This window comes from Oncorhynchus masou, chromosome 18 (genome assembly GCF_036934945.1).
Source record: "Oncorhynchus masou masou isolate Uvic2021 chromosome 18, UVic_Omas_1.1, whole genome shotgun sequence".
In the NCBI taxonomy this organism is placed as follows: domain Eukaryota; kingdom Metazoa; phylum Chordata; class Actinopteri; order Salmoniformes; family Salmonidae; genus Oncorhynchus; species Oncorhynchus masou.
Window position 1 is genome coordinate 15,677,022 of NC_088229.1, and position 16,949 is coordinate 15,693,970.

Consider the following 16,949-nt stretch of genomic DNA (forward strand, 5'->3'; position numbering starts at 1 on the left):
GAGACCCACTACTAGAGAGTCACAAAAAGAGAGGAGGAGAGACCCACTACTAGAGAGTCACACAGAGAAAGAGGAGAGACCTATTACTAGAGAGTCACACAGAGAAAGAGAGGAGAGACCCACTACTAGAGTCACACAGAGCGAGAGTAGGAGAGACCCACTACTAGAGAGTCACACAGAGAGAGGAGAGACCCACTACTAGAGTCACACAGAAAGAGAGGAGGAGAGACCCACTACTAGAGAGTCACACAGAGAAAGAGTGGAGAAACCCACTACTAGAGAGTCACACAGAAAGAGAGGAGGAGAGACCCACTACCAGAGTCACACAGAGAAAGAGAGGAGAGACCCACTACCAGAGTCACACAGAGAAGGAGAGGAGGAGAGACCCACTACTAGAGAGTCACACAGAGAAAGAGAGGAGGAGAGACCCACTACCAGAGTCACACAGAGAAATAGAGGAGTAGAGACCCACTACTAGAGAGAGTCAGATAAAAGGAGAAGTACGGATTGCCCCAGTCACACACAACTACTCCACTATCGTCGTTGAATTGGGAGTGTGTGTGTCTGTCTTTCTGTCCGTCCGCAGCACCTTCCTCAGATCTCTATTTTCCCGCAGTAAAGATAAGTATCATAAGGATAAGTGGACACTTTGAACTACCCCCTCAACCATCCACCTATCTTACCCCGTCCTTCCCCAGCCCATACATCCTGTAATCAACCAGGCAGAATTATATTACTGATAATATATCAACATCTATAAGACTAAAATGGCAGACTAAATCACTGTATCTATCGCATAGCTGATAAACAGCAGCAAGCCGCCAAAGTCACTTTGAATCCTTGTCTATCTACCCACTGGTACAATATCTCCTATGAGCCATAAATACAGTTAGTAATCTATCTATTGCCTATCTATGTCTCCATCAGCCAGGCAGACAGTCTATCCCCTGCAGATCATGGCCTGTATTCATAAAGCATCAGAGGACGAGTGGTGGTCTAAGATCAGGTAGGTTAGGTCCGTCTGCTCAAGTGGAAAATTGCTGGAAAATAGAGAGAGAGAAGGGGAGAGAGAGAGAGAGAAACCATGTACTACCCTAATGTAATTGCATAATTCCTTGATAGAGCGAAGAGCGAGACGGGCATATGAACTTGCTTAGCTTGAGGTTACATGGCAGACGCAGACTCACTGTCGTGCTTAGAGAGAAGACAGGTTCTACTCCCTGATGAAGACCATGCAGCCGAAACGTGTCGTTTAAAAAAACCTTGTTTCTATTGAACATGCCATACTAATAAAGGCATTTTAAATTAGTTATATGAAGAGTGCCTTGGTCCTCCTTTCTTTTTGATGACCATGGCTGCTCACTTCTGTGAGCTCATGACTGATATTATGACAAGAGAATAACATAACCATATTAATATCTAATATTTATCAAGTGAGCATTACAAATATTTGCTATTGTCGCTATGTGTAAGTTAAAGTGCTGGTTTTAACATACCATACTTGTATCACATGACCATGCATATCCATTTCAGAAATGACTATCTAAGTATGTCATAGAGGTTGGCTACAAAGAGGGCTGAAATAGTGCTTTAATAAATCAGCCACAAGACTTCAGCATGTCATAGCAGACAGTCTCTCATACCAGGCTTGCATCCCAAATGGCACCCTATTCCCTATAAAGTGCAATTTGACCAAAGACCATTCCCTATAAAGTACACTACTTTTGACCAGATGGGTTCTGGTCCAAAGTAGTGCACTTTATAAGAATTTGAGTGTAATTTGGGATATACCCCCAGAAGTCACGCTCCTACAGCTGAGCCTAGAAGTTGAGCCTAGAAAAAAACCTTGTTAAAATTCTCCTCTATCGATATGCGTGGTCAGTAGGTGAGAACACATTAAGGAGAATCATATTTCATATATAGCAGATCTATTACTTCTACTATATCTTTCTTAATCTTTTTCTTACCTGCTTCTTGGTCCTGAATCCTACAGGTTCATGCCTTTAAGCCTTTAAGGCGTGTTGCTGTAACAGCTTTAGAGAGGCCCTTGGAAATTTCAGATGACTTAAGGCCTTTTTAGTCCAGGAGAATATGTGAAGGGCCTTTTTAGACCAGTAAAATAATGTGTTGTCATAACTGCCTTTCTTCAACATCAGATTTGCAACGTTTCAGGGGTTTCAAAAGGCCTCTAGGTATACTGGTTTGTTTGCTGACTTCAGAGTGCTGGGGTGGCACCATAGCAGTGGCACGCTACTCACTGAGGGACCCACCCATTGTGCCTCGGCTCAACATTCCTTGGAGAAGCTCCAGCCCTGCCTTGCCAGCCCCGACAAGCCCCAACGAGCTGCAGATTAATGGGGTGGCGTTTGGCCATGGTGTGTTAATGTATCTGTCTGTCTCGCTAAATGCCTGTGACTCCCTGGCACCTGTGGTGCCGTGGCTTGGAAAGAAAGGTGGTCTGGGAAGGACTGGGCTCCGGCCGCGTTGTCCATCTTATCCAGGGGAATGTGAATGACTATCGAGCCAAAACACCAACAGACCTTCCCTCTCTCAGCATGAGGTGGATAGGGGACAACATGAACATTTTGTTCTAGTATGTGTCTTATGGGTTAATGCATGAATATGCAGGATTTGGTAATTAGGCCATTCGTGTGACTGTTTCTCGTTCAAATCCTTTGTCACCTATCATATGCTCTGATTGTGACAACTTCTCTTCCCAACTTGATCAGATGGGACAGAAGTGTTGAGGAACATGAATAATATGCTTCAGCAAATTAATCTTGAGTGTTAATTGAGAGGGGAAAGTGTGTCAATAGCAGCTGAATGCGTAGTAAACTAACAGTGTAAACTTGACGTGTCACACAGCTTTAGGGTCATTCCACCCATTCGGTACCTTTCGAGAAGTGTAACTTTGTCAATAAAAACTTTTAATTTCACCTAATTTGAACATTCTGTCATAACGGGCACATGTTCAACATAATAGAAAACAAGACTTCCTATCTCTAGAGGTAAACAATTTAATAATGACTATAGTAAGTGCCTATTAAATGCCAAATAAAGTAACAGGGTTGATGATTTCATCTTAATTCATCCATAAATCCCCTTGTGACAGAGGGAATGGAAGCTTGTTGTGTGCAACAGGAAGTGGCAATTGAATGCAACCTTTTTATTTATTATTCTTAAAACATTTATATCCTGTCTATCTATGGGTAATACGGTTGAAGTGCCAATCAACATTGTGTGAAAATAACTACCACAGGAGGCTGCTGAGGGGAGGACATCTCATAATAATGTCTGGAATGGAGTGAATTAAAGGGTATCAAACACATGTAAACCGTGTGTTTGTTGTGTTCGATACCATTCTATTGATACCGTTCCAGCCATTACTATGAGCCCGTCCTGGTTAAAATCTTCCTTGATCTGGTCTATATTATAGGGCACTTTCACGGGATTTACAAAATCTATATTGGTGCACAATTTCTACTTAAAAGGCCGTAATTTCGTGGATTGACCATTTCTTATCGGCCACATATAGAAATCTTTTAGTATGCTTTTTTATCAAGTGATTGCCTGTGCATCATAGAGTTGATCTGCTATCTATTTTTAGTCATGCATTTACCAATGAATCCAACTATTTGGAGGCCATTTTGTTTGTCACCCTCAAGCAGCAGAAAATGCTGTCAGTCATGTAAAATGGCTGCCATTTAATAAGGGTCCATTCTTGCTTTCCTGTCCCAAGAGAGCACTTAATGCTCACTGACGTCTCAGGTCCTCTGAACAGTTCGTATATGGGTTTATTATGCTTATGCATCATACTCCGTATTAGGATTCAGACCCTCATATATGATTTCAGAATAATTGCATTGAGTTTTTGAAAATATTATGTTATTTTGGTCTTCATGGTTTCTCTGTGCAGAGTTGATGGGATTTCAGAATGTACAGAAAAGCCTACTTGTAATGGAGAAGTATTTGGTATCTGTTTACTAATAGGCTAGGGTTTACCTTAGAAGCACAACTAGATACTCATGCATAAAACAATTGTTCTATCACACTTTTAATTTCTTAAAGCTGAAATCTAGGATTCAAGTGACAAGACAATTTCTGTATTAATATTTCATAATTTTCATTACTGGGTGGCCAGTAATACCAGTGTGGCCACCACCGGTAGTTAGTAATACCAGTGTGGCCACCACCGGTAGTTAGTAATACCAGTGTGGCAACCACCGGTAGTTAGTAATACCAGTGTGGTCACCACCGATAGTTAGTAATACCAGTGTGGCCACCACCGGTAGTTAGTAATACCAGTGTGGCAACCACCGGTAGTTAGTAATACCAGTGTGGTGGCCACCACCGGTAGTTAGTAATACCAGTGTGGCCTCCACCGGTAGTTAGTAATACCAGTGTGGCCACCACCGGTAGTTAGTAATACCAGTGTGGCCTCCACCGGTAGTTAGTAATACCAGTGTGGTCACCACCGATAGTTAGTAATACCAGTGTGGCCACCACCGGTAGTTAGTAATACCAGTGTGGCCACCACCGGTAGTTAGTAATACCAGTGCGGCAACCACCGGTAGTTAGTAATACCAGTGTGGCCTCCACCGGTAGTTAGTAATACCACTGTGGTTTCATCTCCCATTCTACACCTGTGTAGAGGTCGTATTGATTGGGAGACGGGGTGAGAAGGAACGAGGAAGTGAATCTTTAATGAACCGTGTGCAATAAACATTCACTTTATAGACCCTCTGGTCAAAAGTAGAGCACTATGTAGGGAAAAGGTTGTCATTTGGGACACAATGCCAGTGTTGAAGAGACACCACATACAGTCTGTCTGCAGAATGATTTCAAACCTGGATGATGACAACACTCTCTGCAATGATGGAGTGGTATCACCCTCTCTCCTCTTCCCTCACTTAAGGCAGCCCAGTGTAGTACTCCAGCCTGTGGGTGCTGTAAATCAGGGGTGGAGAGGGAGCGTCAGAGCACACACTCCCTGGTCTGCAACCTCCAGTTCAGGCTGATCTCATCCAGCTAATTGTTCCTGGAGGTTTAATTACAAAGTCTGGTCAATAATGGGGGAGAGGGCAGGTATAGCCCCAATACAGGGGAAGAGAGCGGTTTGGACAGAATACCCCCCAAAAAGTGGTATGGGGGATGGATAGGTCACATATGAAGTGGAGAGGAATGGAAAGGAAGGGAAAGCCCCAATACAAGAGAGGGGGAGAGGTAAAGAAGGGAAAGCCCCAATACAAGAGAGGGGGAGAGGTAAAGAAGGGAAAGCCCCATATAGAGAGGGGGAGAGGTAAAGAAGGGAAAGCCCCAAAAAAGAGGGGGAGAGGTAAAGAAGGGAAAGCCCCCAAAAAAGAGAGGGGGATAGGTAAAGAAGGGAAAGCCCCAAAAAGAGAGGGGGAGAGGTAAAGAAGGGAAAGCCCCAAAAAGAGAGGGGGAGAGGTAAAGAAGGGAAAGCCCCAAAAGAGAGGGGGAGAGGTAAAGAAGGGAAAGCCCCAAAAAGAGAGGGGGAGAGGTAAAGAAGGGAAAGCCCCAATACAAGAGAAGGGGAGAGGTAAAGAAGGGAAAGCCCCAAAAAGAGAGGGGGAGAGGTAAAGAAGGGAAAGCCCCAATACAAGAGTGGGGGAGAGGTAAAGAAGGGAAAGCCCCAAAAAGAGAGGGGAGAGGTAAAGAAGGGAAAGCCCCAAAAAGAGAGGGGGAGAGGTAAAGAAGGGAAAGTCCCAAAAAGAGAGGGGAGAGGTAAAGAAGGGAAAGCCCCAATACAAGAGAGGGATGGACCCAGCTCAGGATTTGTTCAGTTGGTAGGCCTATCCAACCTATTGTCTCAACACCACTCTCCCATAATGTACAATGTTATTCTCACTCAATCAGCTAGGCCATCTAAGGTCGCTTCACTCTCTTTCTTCCCAAAACATCTCTGAACAAATGTACTGCTCTGATGCTATCAGTACTAGATAATATTGAGAATAGTATCATCACCTGCCTGCTGCCGTTAGGTCACGATCATAGATGTAATGACCAGGGATATAGGCTCCTCTAGTGGTGTATAACAGGTCTTGCAGCTATGCAATATGGTTGGCTTTCAATTCAGTTGAACCCGTGTGCCATCTCCTGGAAAGATGGGTGAAACTACATCTCCCTTCGTCATTTTAGAAAGCCAGAACAGTACCACATGTTTAAAAACTTTAAAAAGAGAAACACCTTTATTTAAGCTTGATGCCCTAGTTTTCCATTCACTACAGTATGTCTTACCAGGTCAAAAAAGGACTTCCATTTGCCTGTGATGGGGACTAGAATCATGACAATAACAAAGTTATTATTTTAAAAACAAAACCTAATTTTACCAAAAAAACATTTTTACTGTCTTTACCAAAAACAAGATCACTTCATTTAACTTAGGGGATCACAAATGCATGCAAAACTACCAGTAATAAAAAAGTTAATGGACTAATCATAACAGCTACACTAGACAGGCACTAGTGGCAGTTCTGCCTCTACTCCTAATTGAAATGACATTTTAAAATATATATTAAAATAAATTTAGCAGTAGAAAACTGACTACCATGAAACTCCTTTGACACAACAGTCTGACAGTGATGCAATAGTAACTACTGGTCCTCTATCAAACCCTGACGTCTATACAGATAACTGTTGTTTCTCCTATATTTCAGGCTTCCTCACTCCAGTGTTTATAGATACAGAATGTCATCACGATAGCCTTGTCCCAGATCTGTTGGTGCTGTATATCCCAGTCCCATGGTCCATGATATGACAATGACCGACTCAGTGGCCTTGTGATTAGAGTGTCCGCCCTGAGATTGGAAGGTTGATCCTCAGCTGAGTCATACCAAAGACTGTAAAAATGGGACCTGGTGCGTCCCCGCTTGGCACTCAGCATCAAGGAGATAGATTAGGGGTAAGGGCCTGCGATAGACTAGCGTCCTGTCCAGGAGGTGTACTTGTATATCAAGCTGCCTCACGCTACAGATGAGTAATGTACCCAGATGCACCTATGAGCTGTTCCAGCTTGCAGAAGTCAACGTTTGTGCAAGTCTACTTAATTACAGGAGTTGGCAAACCAGTACAAACTGATCTGGGACCAGGCTACCATAAGGGAGCTTGAGACACTCCAATAAAATTTTGAATGAAAAGTACCCCATGGAGTAGAGATATACTGAATTCCAAACCTACTGCCTAGCCATGCCTGTAGATCTGAACACAGACAGGTGGAAGCAATAGCTATTACCATACTGGTTATATTTATCTAATGCTCTCAGGAGTGCCTAGGCTGTAGGTGTTCTTTTGGATCAGAAATGGTCATCTTCACTGAAGATGCCAGAGGTGAACAAACACAACATGGTATGATATTATAGAGGAAGTATTAATTCACAAATGTTGTCAGAGAAGGTCAATGTTGAGAGGTCAACCATCCTGCTTCATCTGCTGCTTATGATGACCCCTTCTTTAAAAAAAAAAACACCAGACATATGAAATATGACAAGCTGGATCAACGTACTCAGGACATTTGATAACAAGGAATTAAAATAACACAAGAGTTAGGAAAGACAGACTCTCCAGAGTGAATGAATATAGAATAGGCCTACATACACAGTCCTGAACATTCACTGACAAGACTATAGGTCATTAACATAGAAATAGAATAATAGAATGGACATTAGTAATTATATTTCTATGGTCAGTATGCTCAAAACGGTAGCTATGAGAGGTTCTAGAGTTAAACAACATATGGACAGTGTAACAAATGACAAAGTTACATATATTTAGACAGCATTGAATCAAACCCATAACAAGGACTGGATGGATGTGTGGGGGGACACACAACAGAGAACAAGAAATGTGCCATGAACTCCCTAATGGTCTCTACATGAAGGTTGGATCAGATATCAGTTGGTCTATTAGTTGATGACCATTCCCTAACAAGGTAGGCCAGGAGCTAGCGAGCTACAAGCAGTAGCAACAGAACCAACTTTGAATGAATCTGATTAGTTCAAGACCACAAGGATGCATGTTCACCGTTGTCCTTAAAATAATTTAAATGTCCATAGTATGACCTGGTTGGCCAATGAACACTGAGGCTGCTTGTGGAAGAAGAGTGTCCTAGGTTACTGATCAGTATTCTGCCCTACCAAGCAAAAACGCAGTAACTGCTCATTTGGTCAAAAATGAGTTAATGTCATTTTTTGCTACATTAAATACATGCTTAATCGTGTGGACAAGTATCCTGCCTCTATTGTATTGTATTTTCGAGTAAATGGGGGTCATGTTAGTGGTAACTGCATAAAGTTACTGTGAAACCAAGATAAATAAAAGCCATAATTTATCAGTTCCACGCTATGAGCAGTTACTGACTTTATGCTTGGTAGGGCAGAATTGCCCAATGGTGAGCTTCCACAAACACTCAATGGTAAAAAAAATCTAAGCCAGGGGAGCATATTGGTTTGACCAAGCCAACCTTACATTGAGTGTCCATGGATCATTCACAGTCCAACAAATACTAGTCCAATTGAGGCTACAACATATCAGTTTGTGAATTCATTATTGCCATAGTAATATGACAGCTTGCCCAAACCCCTCCCACCCTAGGTCTTGTACCATGTAGGTAACAATACAAAAATTAGAATAAAACGAGTAGAAAATGATTCACTATCCCATCAACAGGATATGAGCTCAGTGTTGAGAACAACATAAGGTTTGGTGTCTTTGTCTTAGCCAGGTTTATCTGGGCTGAGGGACAACGCAGTACTGGTCTGCTCCAGTATGTGGCATCATTGAGCTGAGGACTGCTGACTGTGTGTTAGATGGGGGGGGGTTTCTCCGAGGGGTCAGAGGTTAGACAGCCAGACGGCTGTTCTGCTGCTGTAGGGGGCTCCAGGTGGCCGTGTGCCCAGGTGCATCCTGGGAGTAGGCTCCTCCTCTGCTCTCGCAGGAGAATGACTGGTTCTCCTCCTTGGGAAGGCTGGTCCTCGCTCCACACAGACGCCGGTGACGTAGCAGACGGTCCGTCCGTGAGAAGTTCTGAAACGAGGGTAGAGGGAGAGAAAACTCATAACCACAAATGACGGGAGTCTGTAATGTACTTACCTATTAACTCCAACCCTGAATCATGTTCAACAGGAAAACACTGTGGAGTGCTGCAGATAGAAATGTGATGAATAGAGCCGACATGATTCCTTATTCTACAAATCAAAACTATTTCTGTGTGTCAAGTGCCGAATACAAGAGTGTAAACTAAACAGTGAAATGCTTGCTTACGAGCCCTTCTCAACAATGGAGAGTTAAAAATGTTTAATGAAAAGAAAAATTGTAACAAGAGGAATGAAATACACAAGAATGGAGCCATTTACAGGGAGTACCAGATCAATGTGCAGGTGTACACGGTATCTGAGATACAGTAGATACAGTGCATTCGGAAAGTATTCAGACCCCTTGACCTTTTCCAAATTTTGTTACGTTACAGACTTATTGTAAAAATAGGTTAAATACATTTTTTCCTCATTAATCTACACACAATACCCCATAATAACAAAGCAGAAAAAGGTTTTTGCAAATTTATAAAATAAAAAAAACAGGAATACCTTATTTACATAAGTATTCAGACTCTTTGCTACGAGACTCAAAATCGAGCTCAGGTGCATCCCGTTTCCATTGATCATCCTTGAGATGTTTCTACAAATTGATTGGTGTCCACCTGTGGAAATTCAATTAATTGGACATGATTTGGAAAGGCACACACATGTCTATATAAGGTCCCACAGTTGACAGTGCATGTCAGAGCAAAAACAAAGCCATGATGTCAAAGAAATTGTCCGTAGAGCTCAGAGACAGGATTGTGTCGAGGCACAGATCTGGGGAAGGGTACCAAAACATTTCTGCAGCATTGAAGGTCCCCAAGAACACAGTGGCCTCCATCACCCTTAAAAGGAAGAAGTTTGAAACCACCAAGAATCTTCTTAGAGCTGGCCGCCCAGCCAAACTGGTCAGGGAGGTGACCAAGAACCCAATGATCACTCTGACAGAGCCCCAGAATTCCTCTGTGAAGATGGGAGAACCTTCCAGAAGGACAACCATCTCTGCAGCACTCCACCAATCAGGCCACTCCTCAGAAGCCACTCCTCAGTAAAAAGGCACATGACAGCCTGCTTGATGTTTGCCAAAAGGCACCTAAAGGACTCAGACCATGAGAAACAAGATGATCTGGTCTGGTGAAACCAAGATTGAACTCTTTGGCCTGAAAGCAAAGCATCATGTCTAGAGGAAACCAAGCACCAATCTTACGGTGAAGCAGGGTGGTGGCAGCATCATGCATTGGGGATGTTTTTCAGCGACAGGGACTGGGAGACTATTCAGGATCAAGGCAAAGATGAACAGAGCAAAGTACAGAGAGATCCTTGATGAAAACCTGCTCCAGAGTGCTCAGATCCTCACTGGGGCAAAGGTTCACCTTCCAACAGGACAACGACCCTAAGCACACAACCAAGACAACACAGGAGTGGCTTCGGGACAAGTCTCTGAGTGTCCCAGCCAGAGCCCGGACTTGAACATCTCTGGAGAGACCTGAAAATAGCTATGCAGCGACACTCCCCATCCAACCTGACAGCTTGAGAGAATCTGTAGAGAATGGAGAAATTCCCCAAATACAAGTGTGCCAAGCTTGTAGCATCATACCCAAGACGACTTGACGCTGTAATCACTGCCAAAGGTGCTTTACTGAGTAAAAGGTCTGAATACTTAAGTAAACGTGATATTTACGTTTTTAATTTTGAATAAATTAGCAACAATTTCTAAATACCTGGTTTTTCTTTGTCATTATGGGGTATTGTGTGTAGATTGAGGGGAAAAACAAATGAATCCATTTTAAATAAAGGTAAAACTTTTTTTTTTAAATGCACATGAAGGCAGGGTAAGTGACTAGGTACCAGGATAGATAATATTAAGAGTAAAAAAAATAACCGAGTGGTAGCAGCAAAATAAAAGTATAAGTGTATGTGTGAATGTGTGTGGGTTTTGTGTGAGTGTGTGTAGAGTCAGTGCAATATAGTCCGGGTAAACATTAATAAACTATTTAGCAGTCTTATGGCTTGAGGGTAGAAGTTGTCTCGGAGCCTGTTGGTCCGAGAGCCGATGCTCTGGTAGGGAGCTAGGCCCCACCTTCTGTAGCGCTTTGCGGTCGAGAGTGGTGCATTTGCCATACCAAGCGGTGATGCAGCCAGTCAAGATGCTCTTGATGGTGCAGCTGTAAAGCTTTGAGGATCCGAGGGCCCATGCCAAATCTTTTCAGCCTCCTGAGGGGCACGAGGCGCTGTCGTGTCCTCTTCACAATGGTGCGGGTGTGTGTGGACCATGTTAAGTCCATAGTGATGTGGACACCAAAGAAAATAAAGTTCTTGACCCACTCCACTAGAGTCCTATCAATGTGGACGGAGGCGTGCTCTCCCCTCTTTAGTCCACGATCAGCTCCTTGGTCTTACTGACATTGAGGTAAAGGTTGTTGTCATGGTGCCACACTGCCAACTCTCTGACCTCCTCCTTCTGTGATCAGGCCTACCACCGTCAGCAAACTTGATGATGGTGTTGGAGTCATGAGCGGCCACGCAATCGTGGGTGAACAAGGAGTACAGGAGGGGACTAAGCACACACCCTAGAGGGGCCCCTATGTTGAGGGTCAGCATGGCAGATGTATTGTTGCCTACCCTCACCATCTGGAGGCAGCCCGTCAGGAAGTCTAAGACCCAGTTACAGATGGAGATGTTCAATCCCAGCTGGGAGACGGCAGTGTGAAGTGCAGTTGAGATTGCTTCATCAGATCTATTTAGCATCATCTGTGTTTCTGTTGGGGAGGTAAGCAAATTGGAGTGGCTTCAGGGTGTCTGGAACGATGGTGCTTATGTGTCATGACCAGCCTTTCAAAGCACTTCATATTTACAGATGTGAGTGCTACGGGGAAGTACTCATTTAGACAGGTTACCTTGGAGTTTTTGTGAACATGGTCAATGGTGGTCAACTTAAAACATATTGGGATTACACTTCAGAAAGGTATGTTGGTTCTACATAACATATTTCTATTTGAACATTCCAAAACATTGTATCCTGTTATGCTGATACCAGGTATGTGTGTTAGGAATGGGGTAGTGTGTGCCCCAGGTGTGTGTGTGTGTGTGTGTGTGTGTGTGTGTGTGTGTGTGTGTGTGTGTGTATTAGGAATGGGGTAGTGTGTGTGTACCAGGTGTGTGTGTGCACAGTGTGCAGTGCAGATCTCTCTTACTTGATTGCAGCGATCACACTGGTAGGGCTTCTCTCCACTGTGAACTCTCTTGTGTCTGTCCAGATGATATCGCTGAATAAACCGCATGTCACACACGTCACACGCAAACGGCTTCTCCCCTAAACAACACAAAAACACTGTTCAAAACATAATGGTATGGATGACTTTGATGGATTTTTTTACTTAACAAAAATAGGTTTTTGGTTGTGAGTGAGAGTCGTGCATAATTTCTCTACTATGTGATTTTTTTCTGATGAATGTTATAACTGTTGCCACATTTGCTGAGTATTCCTGAGCAAGGAAGTGGAAAGGGAAAGTGATTTCAACCTGTATGAGTGAGGATGTGCCTCTTCAGGTGGTAGCTACTTCGGAATGCTCCATAGCAGTGCTCACAAATGAAGTTCTTCTGTACTAGTGAATCATGATCATCATCACCGTTAATATCCATCTCCACCTGCTGAGAAACCCAATGAGTGTTCAGAAGAGTACAACTTCTCATATTACACACACACTTCTGTCCTATAAGTGTATCCAACATTGTATATTCCATTTCCCCATCGCACACACTACTTACCTCCACTTTCTCTCTCAGTTTGTTGGGTGTTCCTGATTTTCTGTGCTTCTTCTTTGTCGATTGCATATTCTGGCTGGCCTGCATATCTTTCTCATCCAGCAGCCTGGGTGTGTGAAATGAGTGTCCATCTTTTCTGATTAACTATCGAGGAGAAAGAGGGGGGAAATAAATAAATTTTAAAAATGGGCGGGGGGGGGTGTTGTTGGTAATTCAAGTTTATAAAATACTTACCAAAATAGAGCTATGGCTTAGATATTAATTATATGTTTTAGATTGCTGATATATTTACAATAATTACATAAACATAATTTCTGATTAATTTGCCAAATGTAAACAACAACAGTGTTGTTCTCCATGCCAATGAACACAGAAGAACTTTTGTGTAGACTACGTCCTATGGGCCTATAACATTAGTGTGTCTCTGTTTCTCACCAGGGGTGGGCAGCTGACTCCCGAGGGCAGGACCATGTGGCTGTGGTGGGCCTGGTGGTTGTTGTGGTGGCCGTGGTGAGCCTCGTGAGACTGGTGCTGGTGGCTTTCAGGGTTGTTGTTGTCTCTCTGACCCTGGCCGTGCTGTGAGGTCAACTTCTTCTGACTGCCGGACATGTTGTTGGCCTGCATCAGGGCGATGCTGGACAGCACCGTCTCACAGCCCAGCAACCCAGCCTACAGGAACAACACAAACAGCAGTTCAGTTGGAGCGTAGAATGGTGGCCTAGGAGGGTCATCAACCCAGCCTGCAGGAACAACACAAACAGCAGGTCAGTTGGAGTGTAGTATGGTGGCCTAGGAGGGTCATCAACCCAGCCTGCAGGAACAACATAGGACAAAACACACAGAATCTCAGAGTCAGCATCAAGGTCCATGCCAGGGCTAGGGGCGCAGTCCCACGCATAAAGGCCCAACACACAAGGCAAAAATCCTGAGGGGACTGTAGATGGTCATTCACTGACTGTTCTCTCTTCTTTCTTTGCCTGGTGTATCAGGCTTCTAAGGGAAAACTGTGAGGAAGAGGGAACAGAGACTAAATAAATAGAAACAAAACAATGATGAAAGGAGAATTCAACTGACCCATTTCATGTGGTCTCGAACGGAGTTGTTGGGATGGTGTGTCATCGCCGGTGCGTGGTTTGAATGCGTGTGTGTGTTTGGGGGTAAAAGGGTGCGTCAAGGGGGGGTCACTCAGGATGAGGGGTGTGAGAAGAGGCCACACTCACCCAAATAATCAGGGGCCAAGGCCTGGAAATAGAGGGTTATTGTGAGGCCAAAATGATTGTATTTTGTTTATTTTTATTTGGACTATGACTACTGGTATTCATATTCAGGCCTATATATACTAGTTACAGTACAAGTTGGATTAATCATCAAGGGTGCTTTAATACAGTTGGCTTTATCAACTCAACAAAGGAAGTTTATATCAGGCTTGGAGAAAGCAGCCACGAAAGTTTGGTGTATGCCACCTCTTCCCATGGAAAACATAAAACACTGTTGCAATGGAGACAGAAATAAAGCGAGACAAGGACAAACACAGTTTTTAAAATGATCTTGTAGTTCATGAGGATGATCTGAGAAGGGGTGATGATTCATGTATGTGCAAGTTACTCAAGAGAACATTCAATATTGACCAAAGTATTATGCTAACAATATATCACATTTTTGGAGTCAAGTACAAAAACAAACAAGAAAGCCTAATTTAGCCTAGCCACACAGTTGATCATCTTCTATGTAAGTACTCTGGTCTTCATGCAAAGGGCCAGCTAAAGCTGCCTGGAAGTGAGGGTCTACCTAGCTTGCTAGCTTGTTAACGCTGCCTGGAAGTGAAGGTCTACCTAGCTAGCTTGTTAAAGCTGCCTGGAAGTGACGGTCTACCAAGCTAGTTAGCTTGTTAAAGCTGCCTGGAAGTGAGGGTTTACCTAGCTTGTTAATGCTGCCTGGAAGTGAGGGTCTACCTAGCTAGCTAGCTTGTTAATGCTGCCTGGAAGTGAAGGTCTACCTAGCTAGCTTGTTAAAACTGCCTGGAAGTGACGGTCTACCTAGCTAGCTTGTTAAAGCTGCCTGGAAGTGACGGTCTACCTAGCTAGCTTGTTAAAGCTGCCTGGAAGTGACGGTCTACCAAGCTAGTTAGTTTGTTAAAACTGCCTGGAAGTGAGGGTCTACCTAGCTTGTTAAAGCTGCCTGGAAGTGAGGGTCTACCGAGCTTGTTAAAGCTGCCTGGAAGTGAGGGTCTACCTAGCTTGTTAAAGCACAATGATAATGCAGTATGGGTCAAATGCATTGGATAGATAACCTGTTTTGATATTGCAAAACATTAAGGCCTGTAAAAGAAGCAGTAGTATTCCGTGCTCTAATTAGCTACAATGTCTGAATACTGAGAGAGAAAATATTTGCCAGCTCAACGTTAGCTAGTTACCTAATAAGCTAGCTAGCCATCTATCTAGCTAGCGAACTAGACATCACAGTCTGCCTGAGTTTTCGAGGCCAAATACCAAGACATGGGTAAGATGAGTGAAAATATTGTTCCCGCTAAATAGTTTGTGAATAATCGATCATGAAGTAACGTTTGAGTAAAGCAAGGGTCTGCTTAGGTGAAGCTAGTCAAGAAGAAGACTCACTGGTTGAGTCCCCACCCACACAGATAACACAACAACAGGCAGGGCGTGCGGGTTGAGCAAACTACACATTGTTAAAACTCTAATTTGCCTTACAATTCTGGGAAATAACTTAATCATATGCATTGTTAACTCTATGGTGGCTTTGTTGGGAAGTGCATTTTAGAATTGGTTTACCTTAAGATTTTGTTGAGTTTTGCAGATTAATATTTCTTGTCGGAGTTCCAATTTTTCTCAGTTTACAAACACAGGAAACGCTACCGGAAGTGTTCACCCGTAGAGCGCGTCCACGTGATTTGAGAACAACGACGCATAATGTTGGCCATGTTGGTAAGGGAAAGATAATGGGTAGTTTCACATATGGAACAATGACTCAGATATTTCCCCGGATGTATAAATATGAAGCATCCTTTTTTACACTACACCAAATATGGTGATGGAAAGGAAGCCCAGTGGCCAGCAGTGGGAGAAGATAGAGCAAGATGGATTTTGGCCGACGTTCTGCTAATTTTCTCATCGATTAAGCATTTGATTTCAATACAGTTTTCTATTTCCAAACTAAAATATGTTACGAATAGAGTGCACTAAGTTTGGTAGACTTTACTCTTTGCCAAAGTGTAAAACAATGGTGTTCTTAGGAAGGAGTGCAAAGACGAATTGAGATATTGCACAAGCGCACTTTACGGAATAGGCGTTCCCTAACATAAATATGCAAATAATGCTAGAACGCGCCAATAGGATCTCGCAAGCTTGTTCTAGATTCTGCCCACCTCCTTGCTTGTTCTGCCTACTATGATTAATTTTCTTCCCATTGGCAACGATAGACTCTAGTCTATCTGAAGTTAGTTATAAAAAATCTTTGGTAATTCTCCCATGAGTTTGATGTGTTCAGACCATTCAAATTTTTTTCAGTTCTAGACATTATTATGACCCAGTTCTCCCCAATTAAGATGCCACATAAAAACATTACTGTCATCACAGTAAACTACTTCATACACCAACCTTTGACAATCGTTTTGATAATCTGGACTGTTCTCCTTTCCCAGCAAGCTGAACCAGAAACATACAGTCACAAACTCAGGCTGTTCAATGGGAGAGCAGAAGACCTTGGTGAGATGAAAATGGGAAAATAAAAATCTTCTGTAGTGTGTACATTACTATCAATAAAATCTCACCTTCTCTATCAATTGAAATCACTCATGTTTCTTCATCTCCTCTACCAGAAACATGTGGGACAGACAGGGACAAATGATTAATTCCATTCCATTTAAAAATGTCTTTCATTGACATAGGTTTTATTAAAATCTTCAAATTAGAGATCTGAGATAAGGAGTCACCTTATTTAGAATTATTTACTGTATATTTACACTAGATAACAGACATATGGTGCTGTTTTAAAGCCTCAACGCCTCCATCTTGGCATTATTGTAAAAATATATATATTTTGGAAGCTATAGAAATGCATTTATTAACGTCT

General features: G+C 43.0%; 1 protein-coding gene across 3 annotated transcripts; it reads right to left on the bottom strand.

Moving 5' to 3' along the window:
- Positions 1–6,181: 6,181 nt before the first annotated feature.
- LOC135504076 (zinc finger protein 740-like) lies at positions 6,182–15,741 on the bottom strand. 3 transcript variants are annotated; one of them, XM_064922355.1, is made up of 7 exons: positions 15,650–15,741; positions 13,935–14,102; positions 13,296–13,529; positions 12,864–13,004; positions 12,617–12,743; positions 12,290–12,408; positions 6,182–9,042 (listed from the first exon to the last, which is right to left on the bottom strand). In XM_064922355.1, exons 2-7 carry the CDS (start codon positions 13,977–13,979, stop codon positions 8,857–8,859), a joined length of 852 nt encoding a protein of 283 aa, XP_064778427.1. In that variant the 5' UTR covers positions 13,980–14,102; positions 15,650–15,741; the 3' UTR covers positions 6,182–8,856. The 3 variants fall into 3 exon arrangements, with proteins under 3 accessions (XP_064778427.1, XP_064778426.1, XP_064778428.1); XM_064922354.1 differs by having other exon boundaries at positions 12,617–12,746; XM_064922356.1 differs by lacking the exon at positions 13,935–14,102 and having other exon boundaries at positions 12,617–12,746.
- Between the last annotated feature and the right edge of the window lie 1,208 nt (positions 15,742–16,949).

What these genes read in the sequence shown, in the direction of transcription:
- LOC135504076 (XM_064922354.1), bottom strand. Translation starts at nt 13,979, where the DNA reads ATGACACACCATCCCAACAACTCCGTTCGAGACCACATGAAATGG. An exon ending in AACTGAGAGAGAAAGTGGAG is followed by an intron (nt 12,747 to 12,863) that starts GTAAGTAGTGTG and finishes TGGGTTTCTCAG; the next exon opens with CAGGTGGAGATGGATATTAA. An exon ending in GCACATCCTCACTCATACAG is followed by an intron (nt 12,409 to 12,616) that starts GTTGAAATCACT and finishes TGTGTTGTTTAG; the next exon opens with GGGAGAAGCCGTTTGCGTGT.